The following is a 23,349-nucleotide window of genomic DNA, read 5'->3' on the forward strand; positions in this document are numbered from 1 at the left end:
AAGGTAACAAAACCACAATTCTTAGTTCCAGCTAATGAAAAACTACTTTACACATACTTAATACTGCAATAGAGAAATGGAATCCTACTGTACACATTATCCTACATCCTGACCTTTGGTTGCACCACAGCCATTAATTTTCATGGACCACTGCTATTAGTATGCAGGTTTAGAATACCATGTTCAACCACACCACCAAGATAATATACCTGCTGTTAACCCAGGAGGATGCCGTTTCACTCAATTAGTGTCAAAGTCACGACATTGAAATAGTGTCTATTGCATGAGTAAGACAATTGAGTTAGCAACCATAACATTATTCTAAATATTCTGTCTCTATGATTTGAATGATAAACCAAACATAAACAGAACTCCTTGTTTAACAATTAAAGAGACACAAGATCCAAAGAAGACATAGGTAAGGGTAAATAGACTTTTATTTCTCAAAGCATGTTTACAGTATTGAAAATGTCTTTTTTTTTAAATTTCACCTCTTACCCCAGGCAACTATTCACTTTAATGTAACTTTAAAAAAAAAAAGAAAATAAAACTCCCTCTATGTACATTCATTCACATTTGAGAAAAGGCAAAGATATTACATTTCGTTACTGTACATATAAACATATGCTACAGTGGCCAGAGCGAACGTATAAGGACAAGTTTCTTTACAATGTTAAATACAAGCATACTTCTGAAATGTAGTGTGCTAAGTAGTACTGAAATTACCTCTGACACACAGTGGAAATGCATATTTGCTTCATATGTATGGGGTGATAAAGCCTATAAGCTATATTTCAGCAGTGTACCTATAAATATTTTCAATATTTGGATTATGTGGCAGTAGAATTTGACAAGCTGCATTGATTTATGTGTTATATGTAAACATGATCTGACAGTCTATTTATCAGATACCCAACACAGTACAATCTCCCACATGGTTCAACTGTTGATATTAATCAAAACCGGTACCATCAAATACATTTTTAAAGGAAGATTTTTTTTTAAATTCAATGTACATAGATTTAAATTTTCTATAAGGTCTGACTCAAACTACTTCCATCTTTTACTTCCATCTTAATCTCCCACCATGAAAGACACACAACAATAAAGTAAAGATAGAAATAACAGACCTAACCTTCAAACTTTAAAACCGTAAGCTTTTACAGGCACACTGGCAGACTAACACTTCAATGCCTATTCCTTCGCTGTGGTAGATGAACAGTGTGGTGTGAACATGAGCGGACATTCCAGTTTTGTCAGTATTGGTCTATTCACGGAGCATTGCACACTTGTTACAGCAGAGAGCCTTTGGGCAAACTTGTAATAAGGTAACTTGTTTTGGAGTGGATGTGAAAGCAAACACCTTTCACATTTTTAGCTTTAAATTGCTCAGGAAGCTCAATTCTTTTTTTCTAAAAATTTGCCCAAGATTCATCTCTTATTGCACCAGCAAACATCCACACACTCTCAAAGACCACAGCCATAACATTTCCATTTAAATAAGTATAAAAAATGTCATTTCTAAAAAAAGAAAATTTAAAAAAGAAAAGAAAAAAGGAGGTCTTTATAATGATTATTCTATTTCTCTTTGTGCTACATGGACAAACAATACAGTGTGCGTTATATACAAGCCAAAAAAAAACAACATGTCAGCACTTTGGTGTATGCTTATTAAAGTAACCAAGAGATGACGTTTTTCAAAGGCCTCCCAAAGCTCCTTTTAAAATATTAAAGTCAAACGTGAATATCAAGAACAGTGACAGACAGCAGCCATTGTTTTCTCTGTCCAACAGATGGTGCTCTCGCTCCTCAGGTCCCACTAACAGATGGCTTTCATTGCATTTTTTTTTAAAAACTTCAAAACAGATGTAAGAAATTAGATAACCAACTTCACTTTCTTTTTCCCTAAAATGACACACTTTTCTACACACCTTCATTTCAACATCAAGTGCTTAAAATGACAATCTGCAAGGCCACATCACCATGTGAATGAAAACTGGTCTACAAGTATAGGAAATGATCAGTCCTGTGTTCATAAAGGCCTGAACAGCAGTGTTTTATAATATCTGGAGATTATTCCCAAACTTTTCCCTGACACAGAGCAGACAATAGAATGGTTTGGTCTTATCTAAGTGCAGCGTGGCGCACAGCCGACATCATAGTGAATAATATTCCCCACACTGCTGACCTACCATGTGAGCTACTGCTAAATATCCTGCCTAGTATTATGAACATGGAATGTTCAAATTACAGTGAAATGCATGAGTGTCTCCTGTCGAGAATTAGACAAAAAGACATGTCAAAAACAATAGAGTGAAAAACTCAATCAACTGTTCAGTGATATACAACTACTTAACTCAGGGGGAGGAGGTTGGATGTAAACACAAGATGCTCTTCTACAACTTGATGTTTCTACCTTCAGTCTAGAAAGCCAAAACACACAAGCCCTCACCAAACTACACAGCAACAATGACTACATGGCTATTCTTGCACAACACCCGTGTGCAGTGTGCTGGCGACAAAATAAGGGTGAAAACAAGAGAGTCACAAGGCAGGCCACAAGTTTGTTTGTTTTTTCCTTTGTGTGGCTTTTATCACAAGGGATTAAGGACAGCACTGGCCTTTCCATCTTGTCGTTTGAGGTTGTTTTTTTTTATCTCCAACTTGGTTCTTCAGCAAACAAAGCCAGTTTTGTATTGCTTTTCTGTCATTATAAATCTGTTCGTTAGCTCTGGAGGGGTTTCCACATTAAAATGCTCATGTGAGCGTTTACAAAAGGTGTCTCCAGGCAATCAGATTAGTGTTTGGGCCAGTCATGTTGGTGGTTGCTATGTATTGGTTGTGAATGAGGTAATATTTCACCCACGTGGTACCATTCATAATTATTTGAGCTGTTAGAAAAGCTGCTGGAAAATATGTAAAGATCATGTTGATATCCTTTTCAACATTAGAATCATTCAAATGACCTCAGTAAATGTAGCCATGTGGGCTTCACATTATAGCACGTCTTAGAATACTTCACACGCACCCAGACTACAAATAATTTGGGTTACCCTGACGCTTGACAAAGTATGTGACTGCGGATGATGGATAAGACTGTGGTCCATTCAATCTACAGAGATAAGGACGTGTGGATGGGACATGCAGGCACTGAACAGGTCTGGCTCTTCCCTACATAGACCCCTAGAGGGCGCTCTGCAGTCGTCGTGTGAGGCGCAGAGCAGGGTGGAAGGTAGAAAGAGCTGGAGGAAGAGAAGTAGGGGGCAGGGGCTTTTATTCTGGAAAGTTCAGCGCAGTCGCCTCTGGTTTCATCTTGAAGTACTGATTAAAGCGAAGGACTGCATATCTGAGAGGAGAGGAGCAGTGTCAGAGATAAGATTAACATGTACAGAACATCAATGCAAAATGGATACCAGTTAAACAAATGTTTCAACAGATGGAAAATATAATCAGTCTGGGATGATGAACTGAGAATGCTAGTTTATTTTAAAGTGGCAACTCACCCCAAGAAGTCAAAATCGATGGTGGAGAACTTGGCCTGAATCAAAGCCCAGAGACCCCAGAAGAAATGCGATGCCTGACAAAAGAGGAGAGAGGGGAGAGCAAAAAACACAGACACAAAGGATTAGCATGCACTCACTATAGAGAAGTAAATGTCGTTTCTAATTACCAAACACAGCTCACTCCAGCATGCACAAAGCCAGCAGAAGCCCTATGGCAACAACAACAAATAGCTGACACAGAAACACAATTGCTTTGCTTGCCCATCCTCCACGATGCCCTCTTTTCTTTTTTTTTTTTTTTCCTCTTGACAGTAAACAAGACAGAGTGTGGCTCGGGGGAGAGCCGCCAGCCTCGCAAGGGTTACCAATGGTCGTTAAGGAGCGCCGAACGTATGCTGGCCGCATCAACGAGCACATCGCAAACATCCTCCTGTCGTACTCGAGAGCAGGTGTGGAGGTTATTGCCCACATCGCTCTGCGCTCTGTTTAGCTAAATCACGCTATAATCCATGTTTGCTGACCCGGCACCTGGCAGCAGGCCTGGAAAATCCACTCAGGACAAGCTGCTGGGGCCCCTTACTATACTCTACAAGTGCTCAGTTGTTTCTTCTTCTTCATTAATTTTGACTGTAATCGGTATGTAAAAAGTATAGAAAAGGCAGCATACTTGTCCTTGACCATATGGCATACGTCAAAACTAACATATTTTAAATATGAATATTAACTAATGACTTTTCTGTTACAGTTTTTTTTTATACTGTGTCGAGCCCCAGTGACACCTTTGTTTTAATGTTTCCCATCAGCCTTCACTCCCCTCGAGGCACAATGAAAAGTTTAGTGAAACTAGAACCAATTAGGGGAAACCACATGCTACTACTAGATTACAATCGTAATGTTATTCTTGTACTTTGTCCTCCGGTCAAAAACATGACTGATGATATCTGGATCAAAACATTTACCAAAAATAACCAGGATGATCATTTTACTGGTAATTATGTTGTTATAATAAAAAATAAAGTTCAAAATACACTGAGATTCTGATCTCTAGCAGCCATCATGTGACTGACCGCGTGCAGATCTGCTTTATTTTAATCCACTGTGGTTTAGAAAGCAGCTGCAATTACAAATACTCACCAGGGCAAATCGGTTGACTTGGACAAAAAGTATCTCCACCTCTCTGTCAGTCACGTCACTGCACTGGCCTTTATGTTCCTTATAGGCCTCCAGGTAGGAGCGGAGCCACTGCAGCTGAAAGGCCCGCCCTGGATAGTGACTATAATCCACTTCATTCAGGCCTGGAACACATAAAAGGAAACATTTACGCACTCAAAATGGTGCGTCTAAGGGTTGACGGAGCAAATGCATGAAAACACATTTGACTACAACTTGTACTTACCAGCAAATTCATTGAAATGATTCCCAATGTCGTAGGCTTGGTAATTGTACCCAGCGTACTCGTAGTCAATGAACTTTACATTACCTGGAAAGAGAAGTAGTATTGTTTAGGCACAGACACGAGAAGCAGACATGAAATGAATATGTTGTGTTTTCCCTTTGATAACTCAGAATGTCAAGGCTTTTCAATTTCATACTGTAACTTTCTTTCTGTCTAACTGGACTGGTTGGCCGATTGTGGCCGATTGTGGCCGATGGTGGCGGGCGAGAGGTAAGAGTTTGCATTTTGAGGGACGTGAGCGGTCATGAGAGACATCGCCACAGAGAAATGAAATTAATAAGGGGATTAAAAGACATTTAGACATATAAGAGGTATTCTTCTGTAAATAAATGCTGACCAATACTTATCCTCACATGCAAAAGAATGCGAGCACAACCACTCTCAGATACAGGAAAGTACGAGTCAGCATATAGATTCAGAACAGAGGTTAAGTAAATGTGGGAAATTCTGTGTGTGTTTATTTTTTGTCCTTCCAGTTTTAGTTTGGTATACCGGAGAACTACAAGAGACACTATTTAAATGAGAATTAAAAAAAAAAAAAAGACACTTCTTCACAGAGGTTAGACAGTCAATCGCTAACTGATTATCAACACTTCTACCAAGCAAAGGAAGAACAAGCAGCAGGGATACATTAGCAGAGATGAAAAAGTGCAAAGCTCTGATGCAACACATGGAACACATACAACATTTGGAGGAAAAAAAGAAGGGGGAAAAAGGAGGACAGTTGGCTTTCTAGAGAATGTTTGTTTTGGATACATGCACAGAATGAAGGGAAAAAATGGCCGAGTCAAAGTTCTGTTTCGAAAAGAGATGAAGAAAAAAAAAAAAAGAGGGAAAATAAAGCAGAGAGACAAAGGGAGGAAGACAGGAACGTACAAAGAGGCACTAAAGTGACCTGCCAAAGCAATCATACAGCAACACACTGGCGGATACTTTCACAGAAACTGTTCGATTTGCATAAAACTATGTACTGACTGTAACAGGAAGCCCTCAGGAGTTATAACTCTTTAGTACACATGTTTATGGATTTACCTGCAGAACATCCAGAGGTCAACATGCTGCCTTAAATCTTGATACTAGAGCATGAGGAAACAAGGTCAAATAATGTGTTGCTGTCTGATTGCAATTGTAGGCCACTGATAATGTGTGGTATTTATAATGAACACAGAGGGTAGCATTCAGTCATCAAGTGGCTGATCTCAAAATACAAACCCTTACTTTAACAAGCCCAGTTTTTTGTTGTTTTTTTTTTTTTTACATTAAAAAACTAGTTGAATTTTGAACAATACATTCAGTCCAAATTAAAAGCTACTCTTTAATTTTTTTGGGGGGGGGGGGATTTCAGGGCCTTAGCTCATTTCTTTACCCTAACATATGGAACAGTAGTTTTTGAGGTGGTGCTGGACTATAGAGAAAGACACTTTGAGGTGGGTTACCAGCCGGCGTGTAGGTCCTAGCGGGACACAACTGAACACCTCCGGGCAGTGGCTATAGCCCCCCTGTGCAGCAGATGAAAAGGTTGGGGCAAACACATCTTTCACACATGCTCACTCTCTCACTGACACATTTGTCTTTTATCCATTCTTGCTCCCACGCACAATTTCGAAACATCAGGCAGAGCTGCCGAACTCCCAGTCCTTCTCTGTTTTTTTTTTTACACCCCCCACCCCCCAACCTCGCACATATGACCTCACGACACTCCCCTCCAATGCTCAGTTCTCATTGGTCCACTGTGAACCCAATAGCGTGACACCTCTGCTGCTTCTGCAAATGACAAAGTCTTTGAGAGGCTTCCTGTTGGCTGCTGAGCTGCAGATTGTGTGGTCTTGGGAGTGAAATTTGTGCAGACTGTTTTTGAAAATATCTGAGTAAAGTGCGAGGGGCTGGGAGACACAACCAGTTTATAATGGAAACAATAAAAAGAAGAAAACTAATACAGCACTTGTTGATTGAATATTTTTGAACTTTTAGCTCTATCTCAAGAAAACAGCAACAAAAATCGAGTTTCCAATTTCTGTTCCATGGTTTTAACAATACAGGAAGCGGTGGCATCTCTGTTGTCGCGTGGTTTCAAATCAGCAAAGGCAGCCGAGTCGAAATGACAGGAAGCAGTGTGGTGGCTGTTAAATCTCTTTTCAGCTTTACTGTTTTCAACAAAAGGCAGTGTGTGCAGGATATGATACATACAGCGATAGTTTAGACAGCTAGAGTGGGCGCGGCCAGACACAGTAATTATGTATGTATATATGTCAGTTTCAGGTGAGGTTTAGTAGTGAGTGCATTGTTTACATATTTGTGATCAGGCTAGAAGTAAGAAAAAGGGGAAGTCCCTACTTTGGTGTTTGACAAATAACACTGATAACCTGAGTGTCAATTTACTGAAGCCTGAAACATGATTCTGCAAGTCTGCAAACATGAATGGAAGTCGTGCACAAATGTTAATATGTCTACATAAGAGGGCTTTACTTAAGTAACTTAAATATTAGCATGTACACTTGTGGCAATGTTGTATTTATGAAAACTGAAAATTAAGAGAGTTCTATAATGGGTGTTGGTTGGGTCCCTGTGATACTGGATATATTTGCTTTTTGAGCCAATCAGGACTATTTTCCTGCATTTTTGCAGAAGCATGCTTCAGCTTCACCGTATGTTTTCCCAGTGATTCTTACTGTGGATATGAAATTTAAATTTGCTTAGATTTACATTGACGGCACTTGGCTGGCAAGTGACTTATATTGCAAACTATAAAAAACATTTGTGTTATCACCAGCGTCGCAAGAAGCCTAGCAATAAGATGTCTGAGGGACAACTGGCGGCCGAGTAGCATTGGAGAGTGATATGGGTGCCATGAACTCATCCCGATAAGCCTGAGTAGAGGGAAGACTACACGAGGGCCCTCAGAGCCGACTGTGCGTGAGGTTTGTCTCTCTCCATTGCCTCCCCATGGGCAGGGCGGCGCAGGGCAGCCACAGCCTCGGCTGTCAGTCCTAAGGGAGAGAGGCTAGACACAAGGAGCTGTGAGAAGGGCCCCGCCCCTCGTCGCGAACCGACGAGGGGGCTGACAGCTCGTATAAAACACCCCCACCCCACCTCCCACATACATAAAAACCCTGAATTCTCGTCTTGTCACCCATTCTTTCTCACGTTTATCCTGCCATTCGTCTCCTACACAGACAATAACTGGTACAGTTTTGACTGGTACAAATCACAAGTCACTGAGGACAGGTTGCTTGACATTCTTAGCAACAAAAAACATTGCTAAAAAGCACCCAAAAAAAACATGTGCTATCAATAAAATTGAGACGGTATGCGATATGATGTAATGACATAGTTTGTTCAGGCTGACCAGGGTGATTTCAGTCTACATTTTAAGCACAGATTTAGAACGACAGATCAGACAGAATTTAAGAAAGAAATTAAAAAAAGCTTTGCTATGCACTCCATTCTGAACAAGCCAATGATTACAGATCTTCACCTGGAATTAAAAATGGAATATTGAAATCTGATGAGTTTAACACATATCTGTGGACAACGAATTAACATTAGACCAAATTTACTGGAGGCAGACACAAATGACTTTTTATCTCCGTCAATCGACACGCCACATTAGTTTATCTTGAGCAAAGCAAATATCTGAATAAGCAGATTCTCTTATCTGACCGTTCTAAGTCTACGCCTGCAGCCCGATCCAAACACTGACAATGAGTGAAGCATGTGACAAGGGTTGAGGAAGTGCAGGTAATGCAATCCTACCTGGAGCGGAGGGCACCAATGCGGTTTCACTCTACGACACAATTCAATCACACAGTAATGTCTCTGACTGCACCTGTGCAGTTAATACTCACCTGCCTCCTGGTTATAGATGATGTTCTTGCAGAGCAGGTCATTGTGGCAGAGGACTACGGGGGAGCCCAGCACTGACAAATTCTGCTGGAGCCACACCAGCTCTTCTCGGAGGCACCGCGGGCTGGGCACCTCCATCATTAACCTGGAGAGAGAGGGGGGCAGAGAGTGGAGGAGGGTTAGGATATTGATGACATGTAGGAGCAGGAAGAGTTTCTACTGAAAGACTGAGCGAGTAAGTAAGGCAGTAGCAGGAACCTGAAAGTCGAGATAAAAATAGAAAGCAAGAGAAAGGGAAGAAACCAAACCACAAATACATACACTCTAATTTTACAGACGGGGGCTGTGTTTTTTTAAGAGGCAAAGCTGCAGTACTTAAATATAAAATGAAACCACAAGATAAGAGTACAGACTAATAAACTCAAATGTAATCAATTTAACTCCAAATACATTGATTACATGATGACCATTCTCCACAAAGCCTAAACCTGATTTAAGCTGGCGTGATCGTCTTTATTAGATAAACAGGACATCAGCTGAAATCCTCCCAAGATTTTGTGACTCAACTTAAATCCTGGCTACAGCTTATTAACAGCTACATTTCCATCCTATTAGGTTAGTTGAATTTCATGCACATGCACGGTGATAATTGTGCTACCAAGATACTGTTCCCCCAGAGCAGCATTGAAAGAAAGAAAAAAAAACACCTACACATATTGCCTTCACTTGGCTGCTTAGTTGTGTTAATTAATTGATTATTATTATTACCAACAAGCAGAAGAAAATTAGGTGATCATCAACAAAAACAACAAATCAGGTCCTCATGGTCATTGCTGCTCCTCCCTTTAATCTCTTTTGACTACGGATTCAAGCCCTTCTAGACAGTGCAGGTGTCTGAGTCTTTATCAGTGATTCTCCCACAGTGTTAATATTTGGATGACCTTCATGGAAATCAACAGGCTACGGCGTCACTGTTTGTTTTGGATTCATTTTGGGTGCCAATAAACACGAAGGTAGCGTTATTGCCAGCGCTATTTTCCAACAATCAAGATTTATTAATGGTGCCAAAGTGCTCAAAGCGTGTCAGTGAAAGCCACAATCATCTCCCAATTTCCCCCGTGATGCAGTCTGACTCTGTTCCTTTGTGTGGATGCTGACACAAACTGAATAAAGGGATTATTATGTAGCCTACGTGTTCAGATTGAGATGTGTCACTTAATGAATGCAATAATGATTTCAACTTGTGCAAGCATAAAACAAGACTTCAATTTCAGTAATGTAAGAGTTAATGGATTCACTAGATTTTAATATTAAAGCTGTAGCAAGTATGAATCAACAATGCCTCCTCAATTCTGTTATTACAGGGCTTACTTTATCTGTGTGGTTCATGTCAGAGTTTATAATAATAATACAGTTAACACTGTTCTTTATGTGTCATTATACTCTCAATTATATTTTCAGTACACTTTAAAAAGGGTTGTTCTTACTTTGCTTTTTTGATCTTTATTATGTACTAAATTCAAGTGTAGGTGGCACTATGCAACTTTTATTGATCTAAATATTGGCTTTTTAAAACCAGATAACATGTAGGTCAGTAATGCTGAAACAGTGATAAGAAAAAAAAGTCTATTGTCTTCTATGAGAGCTTTACAAATATGAACTCTTTTAAACCCTAAAGCCTTGACTGAAAATGAAACTGTCTGAGGCTTTGAGGCATTCATCAACACATGGAAACATAACGGTGAAACATCTGTGGTCTCACCTGGTGTTCTGCTCAGGGTCTTTGAGGTACTTGGGGATGAGAGCAAAGTACTTGCCCATCTTCAGCCATAGGTCAGACTGGGGCACCCAGCCATTGTGGGCGTGGATGGCGTGGTACTTAGCCAGCTGCCTGGCAATGAGCCTGCGAGGTAGAAAAGATTGAGAAAGAAATGTGAGGATTTCAATTCAGTTCAATTCACTTGATAACATTATGGAGGGATTTTGATTATTTCATACAGTCAAGAAGGTCTGTCAAATGCAATGGAGCATTTATAGTGTCACTTTTCTGTGTTCAAACTCAAATTTAGCTTTAATTTTAACCAAATCAAACACTTACTTGCCCAAGTAAACATGCATTTTGGGGAAACTATAAAAAAAAGTTGAATTTCTTAACTACTTTTTAAGTTTTGCTCTTTTTGTGGCAAATGTCAAGATTTTGATTTCAAACTTAACAGTTGTTGTCATTGTTAAAACAGTTCCATATTGCACAAGGGAGGGTTGTACTGTTGTAGGAGGGGAAGACAGGGGGAGGGATGGTAGGGGGAAGACAGGGGGGCAAACAGAAAAACAGAACTAGCCATTCAAGTCTGGCGCCTAAAATGAAACAAGACAATTATATCAGTGTCAAGATTGTAAATATTGCCTCAGGGTAGTTCTGTAGGCAGTATCAAGCATCTGCAGTTTTTACTGAAATTCCTGAATGACAAGCTCTTACATCAGAGGAATCTGTGAAAACACCCCTCTCAACACTTTCTGTTGCATAACAAAGCACATTTTTACCTGAAAACAGGTTGGCTGCGTATGTGCTCAGGCTCCAGGGCAGTCCCTTGCAGAAACTCGTAGCACAGACCGTTGTTGAAAGTACAGTAGAGACGCGGGGCACAGCGGTGCGCGTGCAGGACTCGGAAACTTTTCACCTCGTTTTCCCGATCCACGAACAATTCCGTTTTGTTGCCATAAATTCGGACCAGAACCACATCCTGCATGACCGCACCCACGTAGCAGCCCAGAAGCTTATTGGTTATGCCATCTGTGAAGAACTGCAGAGACAAAACAGGAGGAGGAGTGGAGGAACAGGTGAATCAGACATCTAAAAAAAGAATAGCATAAATTCTCATGAACTGCAACAATCTTGACGCCTACAGTTTGGACGACAGCGGGACCATCCTCCATGGTATGCTATTAGTGCCTGAAAACCTACATTGTTTTAAGCATTACATAAGCTCTGAGAGGAGTCCGATTTTGGCAAGCAACAGGATACGGGAGGGGAGGGAGTGGGGGGGTGGGGGCAAAGCCATGAAAATTTAAGTTGTGTCTGAGTTGATTTAAGCTGAACTGGCTCTGTTGTGAAGCGGGGGGCAAAATTTTGGTGAGAGGTGGGAGGTTCCTGCATACCAACCCTAATTGTTCACTATATCAGGGATTGACTGAGAATGACAGGACTGTCAGGAATTTTATTTTTCATGAGGAAGCAATGAGGGGCATTTGCTGAGTCCGCATTTTGCGCTCATTGAAGAAATACAGACTAGTGTGACAGAGCATGTGACCTGACCCCATCCTCCTAATGTTTACGAAGGACAGCCACACCCCCATTATGTTACTAGACTGGAACATAATTCCCTTTCTAAGTGTTTGCACAGACAGTAAAGTTACATTGAGTGCATGTCTTATGAGTTTTGTTCCCTTTTTAACAAGAAAAGACACTTATGCAAAAAAAAAAGTACATGCAAAGTCTATCTGTTATCTATGTTTCTTCCAAAGTAGCTTACACATTAGTGGGATTATATAACCCATTCTTAACACAAGAGTGGCTTCTCAAACTCTCTGCCAATCTCATGAATTCCAGAAAGGCAGTCACTGGGGCGTAACATTTGGGTTAACCGACAAATACACCTCTTTTTTTTGACCTATCTCTGTCCTCATTACCTTGCCTCCAACACGCACAAGGATATCTATATAAACAGTTTACACAAGCACATACAGCATGACGTCGTTTCAGTAACTCGTATGAAAAGGCAGGTCTAGGTTTGCAGTCTATGCACCAAAAAGCGGCGAGAAACTCCCACTGTTTGATCCCGACCTGAGTTGACGCAGATGCTAATTCACAAAAGGAGAAACATTAACCCTAACCAGGTGGAAAATCTCCACAGCAACATAACATGTCAATGAAATCATCGACCATTGTGTGTGTGCATGTCAACAGTATTTTTTAATAAGAGTCCGCAGTGTACTTTTGGGGTTTTCACCTTCCTGTGGCGTCATTTTTATTAGCTTGCTTCGTGTGACGTTTTCTCCAGAAATCAATAAGATTAGCTATCGACGTCAGAGCGCTAACGTCACATTTTATTGCGTTTTTAAACAACTGTAACGATAAATAAATTGATATACACGGTATGGGAAATTGTGCTATTGCTAAAATGTTTAATTAATGACAGAAACGGCACCTTCATTTTGACCTCGGATGGCTTCCAGCTCGGTCTCAGCTCCTTGATCAGCTTCAGGGCACCGGGTCTGTAGTCGCCTTCGTCAACTGTCACGTCTATTTTGGGCACAGCGGGAGCCTCGTCGGGGACGTGAATGTAGTTGGCCATGGTTGAATGTTTAATTCTTCAAATGTCTCAAAAAAGCTCGGGTAATTACAGTGAAGTGTGCAGCTGCGAAATGCGCAATGTATGAAAATGTTTCACTGAGCAGCGCGTATATAATCGTGAAGTAGTCGGTGTGCGGCAACGCCTCTCAGAAAGACCCACCCACCCGCAGGAGGAAAAATGTACCCAATGCATGACGGTAGTCTGAAGAAGGAGCGCTTCTTCGATGAGTCAGAGTGCACCGCCGGTGGAGACTAATCTACTCGTTTAAAATACCTAAACATGCATAAGAAAATGGGCTTAAAAACTTTTTATTCAACCTCTGTTACTTTCTTTATGTTGTGTGTTGTATGTTTTAACTCTGTAACACTTTGAGATTAACTATCAAGGAAACGTGCACTACTAAATAAATACACGATGATGATAATAATAATAATAACAATGGTTAATAATGTATAATAATAACCTTTTCTATTTTACTATTTCATTCATTTCATTATTTCCCCATTTCTTATTCTTAAATCGGTGCTCCTTGGTGACTACGCACAAGCGTACACCTGTTGCGCCTGTAACTCACCATGCTGCAGACGTCACATCCGTATTCTGCTTGAATGAAATGAGCTTTGTGTCACATCTGAGCGTTTTAAATGTCAGTGGTGTGAAGGCCAGCAGTCAGACACAGAGACGGCAAATCCATTTCAACTCAAATTAATGTGACTTTCTTGTCTTATAGTGGATGATTTTGGGAACATCATGTTCTCTTTTCATTGGTTATTGACCTCATAATAACTGACTGGGTTAAAAATCTATGTACTATTCCTGTCTACATTACTGCAATAATGCCTTAGCCTATTGTATGTGGTAGTAACACTGGAAGACCCTAATCTCCCTACAACATGAAGTATTGTTTTGTTATAAAGATGTAAATGATGTAATATACTGTTTATTAAAAGGAGACAGTTACTGCAATGAGTGACGTCAATGTAATATTATTTGCATTAAGCATTTGCAAAACCTATGAGAAGCATTTTGACACTGTTTAAAGTCCAGCTAAGGACCCCCCCCCCCCCTCCAAGGCCCCCCTAGCAGAGCCTTGTCCCCTCTAAATATATGAATCTAAATATACTGTGCATCAGAGGTGATACCCCTGATGAACTTCCATCTGCACAATGTTGCTCAATACTATTTAAATTATGTAATACCCATTTATATCCCTACGCTGGCACAACATGTCACCAATTGTGCACGTTCAATCATGATTTGAATGTTATCTCCATTCATGCAGCACTTTGGTCAGTATGAGCCACCCTGTAAGTATTGCCCTGCTCACCACCCACACAGGTAGCACACGCTTACACCTGGTGAAAATACCCTGTGCAATTAGCTTCTCTACAGCAGAATGGATGCTGGGAAACCTTATCACTACCTCTTTACAGAAAAAAAGAGTGCTGTTTACTCATGAGACATGCTAACTTGTTTCCTTAGTTTCAAATTAGCCCAAATAACTGGAACAAACCTCCATTCTCCTCCCCTCACTGCTGGGAAGTTTCTTGCACAATTGTTGCCTTGCACACATGTTGATTTTTTACTTGTTTTGCATAATGCTCAGTGAGTGAAAACACAAGGCTGCCATATCAACCTTTATCAGCCAATGGGAGCAGCGGAATCAATAATCTTGTGTGACCTTATGAACATAGTGTGTACATGCAAGTGAGCGGTTGACTTCTGTTTTTAGTTTTTTTGAACACTCCTAGTGGAAGTAAGACTTTCCACTTCTAATACTTACTGTACTACTGAAATGTGGACTTTTAGGGGATTTTTGAATAGCAGCAACCCCAAGAGCAACATATCCAAAGAACAAAAGACTGTATTATGCTGGCTTCATAATGTATATTGTTGAAACGCCTGCTGAGGCACAGGAGGAGGCGTCGTTGCGGTTTAGGTTGAAATATGATCATAAGTCTCTAAGACAACATGGCAACAAAAGGATTTTCCTTTTTGTTTATTTAACCAAGTGCTGGTGAACATGTTCCATTCTTCTGCATTAAAAAAACATCTGTGTAGTTGAGTAGTTCTAAGAGGTGGGTTTTGCTTTTAAGTTACGGCTAAGCCAACAGATCTCCAGAGTGATAACTGAAATGAAACCTAACAGTAAATGAAATGTTCACCCTTTTCAGTACAGATTCGCTTCATTTGGTTTTCAAATATTTTACAGCAAAATAGATTCTTGTTTAATTTACAAATCCGTTACAGATCCAACATAATCACTCAGTTGTTTGTCAGTGCCAAAAATAAAACGGACACGTCTGATGCTTGGACACTGAATGCAACTTTCCACCCAAATTCTTTTGAAATTCTCCAGACCTTTGGATTCGTACATTCATGTTTTCTGCATCAACGCCCTCCACCTCGCACGATTCACCAGTTCACGTTGCTCAACATGCTCCCAAAGTCTCAATCGAAGTAGTCCTCTATATCGATGTCGGGGTTGAGCAGCTCCTCTCCGTACGGCGTCAGATCCATCTGGTTGAGGATCAGGTTCTCAAAGGTCTCCTCCAGGTCTGTCTCCCCGATCAGCACTGCTCCGACCATCCTTCCTCCGCTGAGAACCACCTGGAACAAACACAGGTAGTAAAGCTGGAGGTGATGCAATAAAATGCTCGCTACAATATCTACTTATATATTCAATTTCCCCATAAGCCCAACTGATCTGAAGGTTTAAGCGTGATATTTATTTAACACCTTCCTCCTTCCCTTCGCTTCTGGCTCACTACCACATTACATCATAGACACAGTAAACAGTGGTGCCTTTCACAGTGACAAATTCCAAAATCACATGGCATATTTTCCAGATGCCACCGGCACTCCAAGAATGTACAACAGGATCCTATCAACTTGCGATTTGATGCTGCTTACATAAATAAAAGGGACAGTTCGCTGAATTTGTATGTAGAATAATAAAATCCTTCGCCTTAAGACACTAAATAAATCAATACACAAGAGTATTGACACATTCTGGTACCTTGACATACTCCACGCCTTTAGTACAGCGCATCAGCAGCTCCTGATCAGGCCCCAGCCCCTGCCCGTTAAACTTCCCCAGCAGGACCACCTGTGGAATTACCAGAAGAGAGAGGGGGAAGTTGTATGAATGAGGCTTACGGTAAAGAGAAGAGGACACTCAGCACTACTCACTGACCTTGAAGTGACGGTAAATGGTTAAAACGGTTATAATAATTAACCAAGTAGATGATTAACATGATGGTTATCGTTTCGAATCGCTTCCATTGACTGCAGTAAAATTTCATTCACCTTGTAGTTGAAGAATTTAGTGATGTGTGAGAAGAGCTCGAAGCAGAAGTCCAGCTCGATCGGTTCTGACAGGACGTGCGCGGCCATGCAGCGGCCTGCGTACCAGCCCATCTGACGGGCCTGCGTCCACAAACGCATCTGCACACAATAAACACAACAAGATTCACTCTGATTAGAGGAAATACAACACTGTTTTTCACCTTATCAGTTTCTATATCCACTCTTCTAACTTCCTGAATAACCTGTTAATGGAGAAAAGAAATATGTAAATTTTACAATCAATGACAGATGGATTGAACCAAGCTTGTTTCTTAATACACAGTTATCAATGTACCTACAGTATATAGAACAAAGTGGCATATGGTAGTGCTGGTAAATGATAAAAACAGACTATAGATTTTCATAGCTGTATGATATGGCAATATTTTCTAAGTACTGTGTATACTGACATACTGTGTACTGTGTGCTAAATTTAAAACATGCTCACCAGCTCATATCAAGGATGTAATGCTTGATTTGAGTTTGCTTTATTTTGCATGTTTAACAACATAGATTCAGTTTAGATATATTTTACAGTTTCATTTATGGAGTTGATATATTGCACTGAATCAAATTTTTAAGGATGAAAAGCCTAGGGGGGAAAAACTCATTTTTTCACATTATCAGCCTACCTGCTGCCACATTGGGCTGTGTTCCCAGCATGCAGTGCACACATCCCCCGCTGCATAGACATCTGGCTCTGATGTCATCATGTGGTCATCTACCTGCAGGCCTCCGTCGTCCGCCAACGCAAACTGAACACATATTACCGAAACCAAATGAACATTTTTAAGGGAAATATTTGATTATCTTTTCTGTTCACAAAGAGTCCACAGACATAAAATACAAAGTGATATGCAAACTCAATTCAACGGAATTCAAGCTGAAAACAAGGGTGATGGACACTGATCTGTCCTTCAGTGACCTCTTGAGGCCTTGAAACACGACTGCTAAGTATTTGGCAGGATTATTGGGTCAATAGTTTACTGTTTCAATACCTCTTTGTATCATTCTGTGCAATGTTTGAGCTTCACTGTGCAGATTAACACAGTGAAGCTAAAATAATTGGGAAGGTTTAAAATTTAACCTGGTTCTGTATGTGCAGAGTTTGACACCAAAAGCCTGTTTTCACATTCATCTGCAAGAGGAGGGGAGGAAAGCTTCTCTGTGCTCCTCTTAAATCTCAGTGTGTACCTGTGAGTGTGATTTGTGACATTACAACTAGTTTGGAGACAATCCTGGTCCAATATTCAATATACAAAGTGTGATGTGGAACCATGAATGGACTTTTCAGTGAAGTAGAAAACATCTCATGTCCAGCAGCAACTTTTCATACCAATAAAACTTAATGGCTTTAAAGGCATGCATATTTGGCCACTTACAAAATGCAAATAAGATTAACGCTGTGCTTCATACTAACTGCATCACATTATATCATCAAACCCTGTGTAATTATGGGCAGATCCTGCAGTGTTAGTCCAATTGAAAGATTTAGGAGCAAAGGAAAGCCTAGCATTTCTTTTCAAAACTTGCTATATGACCATATGATGGATAATGAACAGCAGGAATGACTAATAGAGTAAAAACAATTGTGAACATCCTCAAACAGCTGATGCAGGCTTAGAAATATTATCTATTCTGAATATGGATGAGTTTACTTACATTGTTACCATGGAGAAATGGCTCTGTGTTTGGCACGACACCGGTGGCACTGACAATGAAGTCACAGCCAAACGTCTTGCCATTGGTCAGCTGGATGTAAACAGGCCAGGTCCCTACTGAGAGAGAAGAAAAGCTTGAGGACTGAAGGGGGAATAAAGGGGGGGGGCAAGAAAGAAAGAAATCACTCAGTTTAAATTCATTTAGCAGACCCAGTTCTCACCCGTGTCAGTTCTGAGTGTTTGCTGCGGGGAACTGAGCAGCTCCTCTGAGGTGAAGATCTTTTTCACCTCACACTGGTATTCCACTGAAACTCTGCGGGACACCTGAACGCACCACCAAAAAAAGGTGGAGGGAGGTGTAGAATAACAGAAGGTCAAGAAACACATCCAGGTTTATTCACAGCAGGACATTCCCATATAAATAGACTTCCCAAACCTGTTGGGATTAGCACAGAGGCCTTCAGTAACACACACTATCTCACCTTCTCTGCTCCTTGTAGAACTATCCCTTCATGCCAGTCTGGTCCGAGGGCGCTGCCGGACTCTGTAGGACCAGAACTTCGCCCTCGCAGGTTTCTATCTGAGAAAAACATACAAAAAGACACACACATGAGGAGTGATGTTTTGCACGGGGCAGATTTTACTAAAGCATAAACTAAGATGAAGACCTGCTGTGAAAGTGTGTGACGATCCGATGGCTGCTTCCTCTGTGGTGTAGCGAGTCCTCTTACAGGGAACCGCTCTCTCCGGTTTAACAGCATCCAGCGACGGGACGAGGAATTGTGCAGCTCCGGCGTCAAAGAAGGTGTTTCCTATGGCTTTGTCCTTCACAGCCCAGATCACCTCACAGCCTTCCACCTCATATCTACACAGCACACATGTAATAACACTTCAGGGATAAACCAACTGAGCTCAGTCAGTTAAACACAAACCCTATTTTAATGTAGATAAGAATATTGTGTCAGAACAAGTACGCTGGTTTAAGTAGACTCACACTAATTCTAAGGCAATCCCTCCGTTTCCAACGACGACGATTCTCTTTGCACTTGATAACCGCTTCTGAAACTCCTGAAACACAAATACACAAATGTTCTTCACCTTCAACGAGGACATTTATACTGTTATTACTGTTTCTATGGTGAATATTTGCACATTTCCTGTCAATACTATTTCAACTCTAACAGCTCTCTTCACTTGACTGATTTTTATTATAAAATGTATGATCACATGACTTTTGTGGTACTTGTAGTTTCTCTTACCTTTTCTCTTTTTATTGTTATGCATCATAACACCGAGGCAAATTCCTGGTCTGTGCAAACCTGCTTGACCAGTTTCTAATTCTGGCTCTCATTCTGATGTTGTGTTTTGTGTTTGTTTTTAGGTTCCCAAAATATTTCAACTAATCACAGAGAGTATATCTCATCATGACTAATCACTGTTGATTCACTGTGTATATTTTAATGTAGATTCTGGCGCATTTAAAACATTTATACATATTTTTTTTAACAAAGTACAGAATGTTCAACTTTGAGGGAGCGCTTTTATTTGTTTAAATAAACGCAACAGGATACAGAAGCAGCCACAGCATTTAAAAAGCTAATTAATGCTCTTCTGTACACATACACACCGCCTACTTATCCTGTGTGGTTATATATCCAGTTTGGAGTTTACCTTGGAAGAAATGTCACAGTCACAGGATGGAAAGTAGCTTGTTGCCACTGGAAGAAAGTCCCTATTTGCTCAGTGTCTTCAAAGAATTCACACCTGCATGTTAATAGCAATACAAACATCTACAGTGAAATGGTGCTACCTGAGCGCTGTCTGTGTCCCGTATGCCAAGCACATAAGGGTTATCTTGAGTTAGGAGCTTAGGTCTGCCCCCGCTGCAGATACACAGCTTCTCATAACCGAAAACACGACCATCTGTAGTTTCCACAGACTGAGAAGAGAGAGAGAGGAAGTTATGAGAGAGAGTTTTTCATTTTCACAACAAACTTTAAATTATTTTCTCTCACTTCAGCGATCCACAATTTAAGGAAGTGATTTTGGACATCTCTGTTCACATTTGCCACATTTTGTTACTCTTACTGAAAGTCCTATTAGACATAACATTACAATAGAGCACATAGTGTAACCATATGTCCACAAGGTGGCAATGGTAGACTAATAATAGTCACTAGAAAGGCATTGTTGTGATGTGTTGCAGGAAATCACTGTCTACACTATATCATTATACAATTAATGAGGAATTACAGAATATATGGCTTATGTTACAACTTATACTGCAGTTACTCACAGATGTTACATGCAGGCATAATAACCATTACAATAAATAGATGACGAAATGAGAAACAATATGACATCCCTTTTTAATAGACTCTATTATGATATCAAAGTTTATCTCTACAATTATATCATCCTCTACAAAACGAGCTACTTACATGTGATTGTGTGTGGAGTGCTTTGACAGCAGAGTGGATTACAGTCAGGTTGGGGAATTTCTCCTCCAGGACACTGGATGGTTGCTCCTCCACATCAAATTCTTCCAGCGTCTTGGACACCTTCACATGAAGTGGTTGTTGGAAGAATACAAGGTGGAATATGTCGATTTAGAATAAAATAAGTGTCAATATTTGTTGTCATAATTTCCTGGATGAACTAAAGGACATGCTCCATGCATTTATACACGAAGGACCCAGTGGGAAACAAAATAATATAAGAACTAGAAGTAATAAATACAACAAAACAAGTCAAGACAATCTATACACATTATAAACATACTTATACAGTATAACACTTGGGCTACTTGACTTTAATTATAGGGAAAGTCATCCTGACCTGTTTATAGTTGGTTACTGCTTTGATGTGGGGACCTGCTGTGATCAGAGCCACATCAGCTGACTCGATCTGAGATGACAGCTGTCAATAAAAACATGTATGTTAAATTACATTAACAACACATTACAGTTACAGTGCCTTACTCCAGATTCATAGATTTAACAAGTGTAGAGCTAACTCGTTGCTTATGAATTCATTTTCACCTGCTCAGCACATGTCACTCCAGCGATGCCACCTCCCACGATCACAAACTTGAATGTTTTCTCTTTTTTATCGGACATTTTTTTTCAAATACTGCAAAGCTAACAACATGTAGCTAAAATTAAACTAGCATTTTCCGACGCCGGAATATATTTAACCTAAATGTTTCTGTCAATGTTGACACGTTCATAAACATTTAAAGTATAATTTGTAAAACAGAGTCGAAACGTCTTTAGTTAGTTATTGTCATAGCTAGCAGGAGGTTTCTTGTTTCTACACATGAGAGTGCAAACTGAACATGCAGTAGCAGCCGTGTTTACAAATTACTACGGCAAGCAGGAGGTTTTTTTTTGCCAAACGCGCGATTATAATTACGCGCTTGTTTGGAAACCTATGACTGAAGAAACAACAATATGGCATATGTTGCGCTTATAATACAAGAATGCCTATATTTGGACATTAGATGTTTTCGTCTAGCTGTGTAACATAAGGCATAAGTCAGTATGAACAGGTGTCAAGCGGAAAGCAGAGCCATTTAATATAAAGGACATGGTATCAGTGAGGATGTCCATAGGAAGGAGTACATTGATAAAGAAGAATACAGGTAAAAAAAAAAAAAAAAAAAAAAAAAGAAGAAAGAAAAGCTTTATAGGCAGTTCCTCAGGGTCAACAGAGCTTATTTCACTATTATATTATTCACACTGAGCATTATTAATTAATTTATTTAATTATGGTTGTGGTTATTGTTGTTGTTGTTGTTACATCAGTTACAATAATTTAAGAAAAAAAGTATCCTCCTTAGTTATTGTAGAATAAGTTCAGAACAAAATTTAAAAAGGAAAAAAGTACATTATAAATAAACAATATAAGTGTATCAAAAATAGTGTTTAAGAAGTTTTAACAATACCTAAGTTGTCAAAATGATGCAGCCCTTAATGATGTTTTGTCACCACTACTGAACAATACTTACAACCATCCATAAGATGTCTATTCTATCTCTGCATGTTTGTGTGGTTTACAGAGACCTGATTATCTGATAACAATTTATAACAGGCAAAAAAAATGTTCTTGCTTTTGAGTAATAATTTGTGCCTGACATGGTTTCTCCACATTAAAGCTCTGGTATCTTGTTATACATTTTTGGAATATCTCCTCAGTCTCCCTCATCAGAAAATCCTGAGTCTGTGTATATACAAACATTGTTCATTTCAAACGTCTAACCTGCTGTACACCACACAACAGTCTCCTTCTTCATTTCCACTGGAGGCGTCCACAAGTTTCCATATCACACTTCTATATAAGTTTCATAGTGGACTACAATTGGTTTACAGACTTGTTGTGACGACCTACACGTTTTAAACTCAGGTTTAATGTAGGCACAAAAAACTTTCCTCCTTCAGCAGGTAACTTCCTTCTAGTGCACAAGGAAGCTTAAACATCCAAGTAAAGAAAAGCACATTTCAGAGTACAAAGGGACTTTAAATCACAATGAATTTCCTCTGTAGTCACACTACTCATGCAGACCTATGAGAGATTAATTTACTATGATGCGTTTGCTACAATGATATAAGATTAAATAACTGAAATTGAAAATAGAGGCCTATTTTACAAACATTAGAGCCATTAACTTCAGTGCTTGAGTATGAATAAACAGGGAATGTGACTGTGCAGTGCAAATAATGCTGAAACAAATAGAGACTGGATGACACTGAATGTGATAAGTGACTGTATATACACAGGTATATGCATTTATTGATGGACAGTGTATGTTTACAGTATATTATTTATTATCTAGTTTTACCCCCTGTATGAAAAAACCTGTATTTATCTCAATTTGGCAGTAAGAGGTTCATCTCCATTGTTTTGATGATGATGATGATGTTGGGGTAAGCCTGTTGTTATATTTGGATCACAACTCTACCTTTAATGTCAGAGATTTATGTGGGCACCGGGTCATAAATTAGACCTAAAATTCCATCAAAACATTCATCAGCCATCATTACTGCAGTGATAAACAACTCACCACCCGATAGCTGCTGAAGTACAATTCCATTTGTGATTTTTACATGAAGTAATCGACAGATCTTGACACCATCCCCATTCTCTGTCAGGGTGTTTGGCAGATAATGGCTGCACTGTTTTTGGAT

At 39.9% G+C, this 23,349-nt stretch overlaps 2 protein-coding genes across 3 annotated transcripts; both read right to left on the reverse strand.

Annotated features, from left to right (window-relative positions):
* Positions 1-419: 419 nt before the first annotated feature.
* etnk1 (ethanolamine kinase 1) lies at positions 420-13,278 on the reverse strand. Its single transcript, XM_053313756.1, has 8 exons — positions 13,008-13,278; positions 11,344-11,603; positions 10,565-10,705; positions 8,805-8,947; positions 4,900-4,983; positions 4,638-4,798; positions 3,504-3,577; positions 420-3,346 (listed from the first exon to the last, which is right to left on the reverse strand). Exons 1-8 carry the CDS (start codon positions 13,152-13,154, stop codon positions 3,274-3,276), a joined length of 1,083 nt encoding a protein of 360 aa, XP_053169731.1. The 5' UTR covers positions 13,155-13,278; the 3' UTR covers positions 420-3,273.
* Positions 13,279-15,182: 1,904 nt separating this feature from the next.
* pyroxd1 (pyridine nucleotide-disulphide oxidoreductase domain 1) lies at positions 15,183-21,312 on the reverse strand. 2 transcript variants are annotated; one of them, XM_053313753.1, is made up of 13 exons: positions 21,205-21,312; positions 21,002-21,082; positions 20,605-20,724; positions 19,974-20,102; positions 19,158-19,231; positions 18,895-19,028; positions 18,646-18,743; positions 18,385-18,487; positions 18,165-18,280; positions 17,135-17,257; positions 16,464-16,601; positions 16,174-16,263; positions 15,183-15,764 (listed from the first exon to the last, which is right to left on the reverse strand). In XM_053313753.1, exons 1-13 carry the CDS (start codon positions 21,280-21,282, stop codon positions 15,606-15,608), a joined length of 1,443 nt encoding a protein of 480 aa, XP_053169728.1. In that variant the 5' UTR covers positions 21,283-21,312; the 3' UTR covers positions 15,183-15,605. The 2 variants fall into 2 exon arrangements, with proteins under 2 accessions (XP_053169728.1, XP_053169727.1); XM_053313752.1 differs by having other exon boundaries at positions 18,832-19,028.
* Positions 21,313-23,349: the final 2,037 nt, after the last annotated feature.

The sequence above is a fragment of the Scomber japonicus genome, chromosome 23 (assembly GCF_027409825.1).
Source record: "Scomber japonicus isolate fScoJap1 chromosome 23, fScoJap1.pri, whole genome shotgun sequence".
Lineage (NCBI taxonomy): Eukaryota > Metazoa > Chordata > Actinopteri > Scombriformes > Scombridae > Scomber > Scomber japonicus.

Coding starts and splice junctions, on each gene's coding strand:
- etnk1 (XM_053313756.1), bottom strand. CDS start 13,154: ATGGCCAACTACATTCACGTCCCCGACGAGGCTCCCGCTGTGCCCAAA. Junction 11,604..13,007: donor CATCCGAGGTCAAAATGAAG/GTGCCGTTTCTG, acceptor TTGTCTCTGCAG/TTCTTCACAGATGGCATAAC. Junction 3,578..4,637: donor AAGTCAACCGATTTGCCCTG/GTGAGTATTTGT, acceptor CTCTTTTGTCAG/GCATCGCATTTCTTCTGGGG.
- pyroxd1 (XM_053313752.1), bottom strand. CDS start 21,282: ATGTCCGATAAAAAAGAGAAAACATTCAAGTTTGTGATCGTGGGAGGT. Junction 18,744..18,831: donor GTCACACACTTTCACAGCAG/GTCTTCATCTTA, acceptor TGTTTTTCTCAG/ATAGAAACCTGCGAGGGCGA. Junction 16,264..16,463: donor CTAAATTCTTCAACTACAAG/GTGAATGAAATT, acceptor GTAATTCCACAG/GTGGTCCTGCTGGGGAAGTT.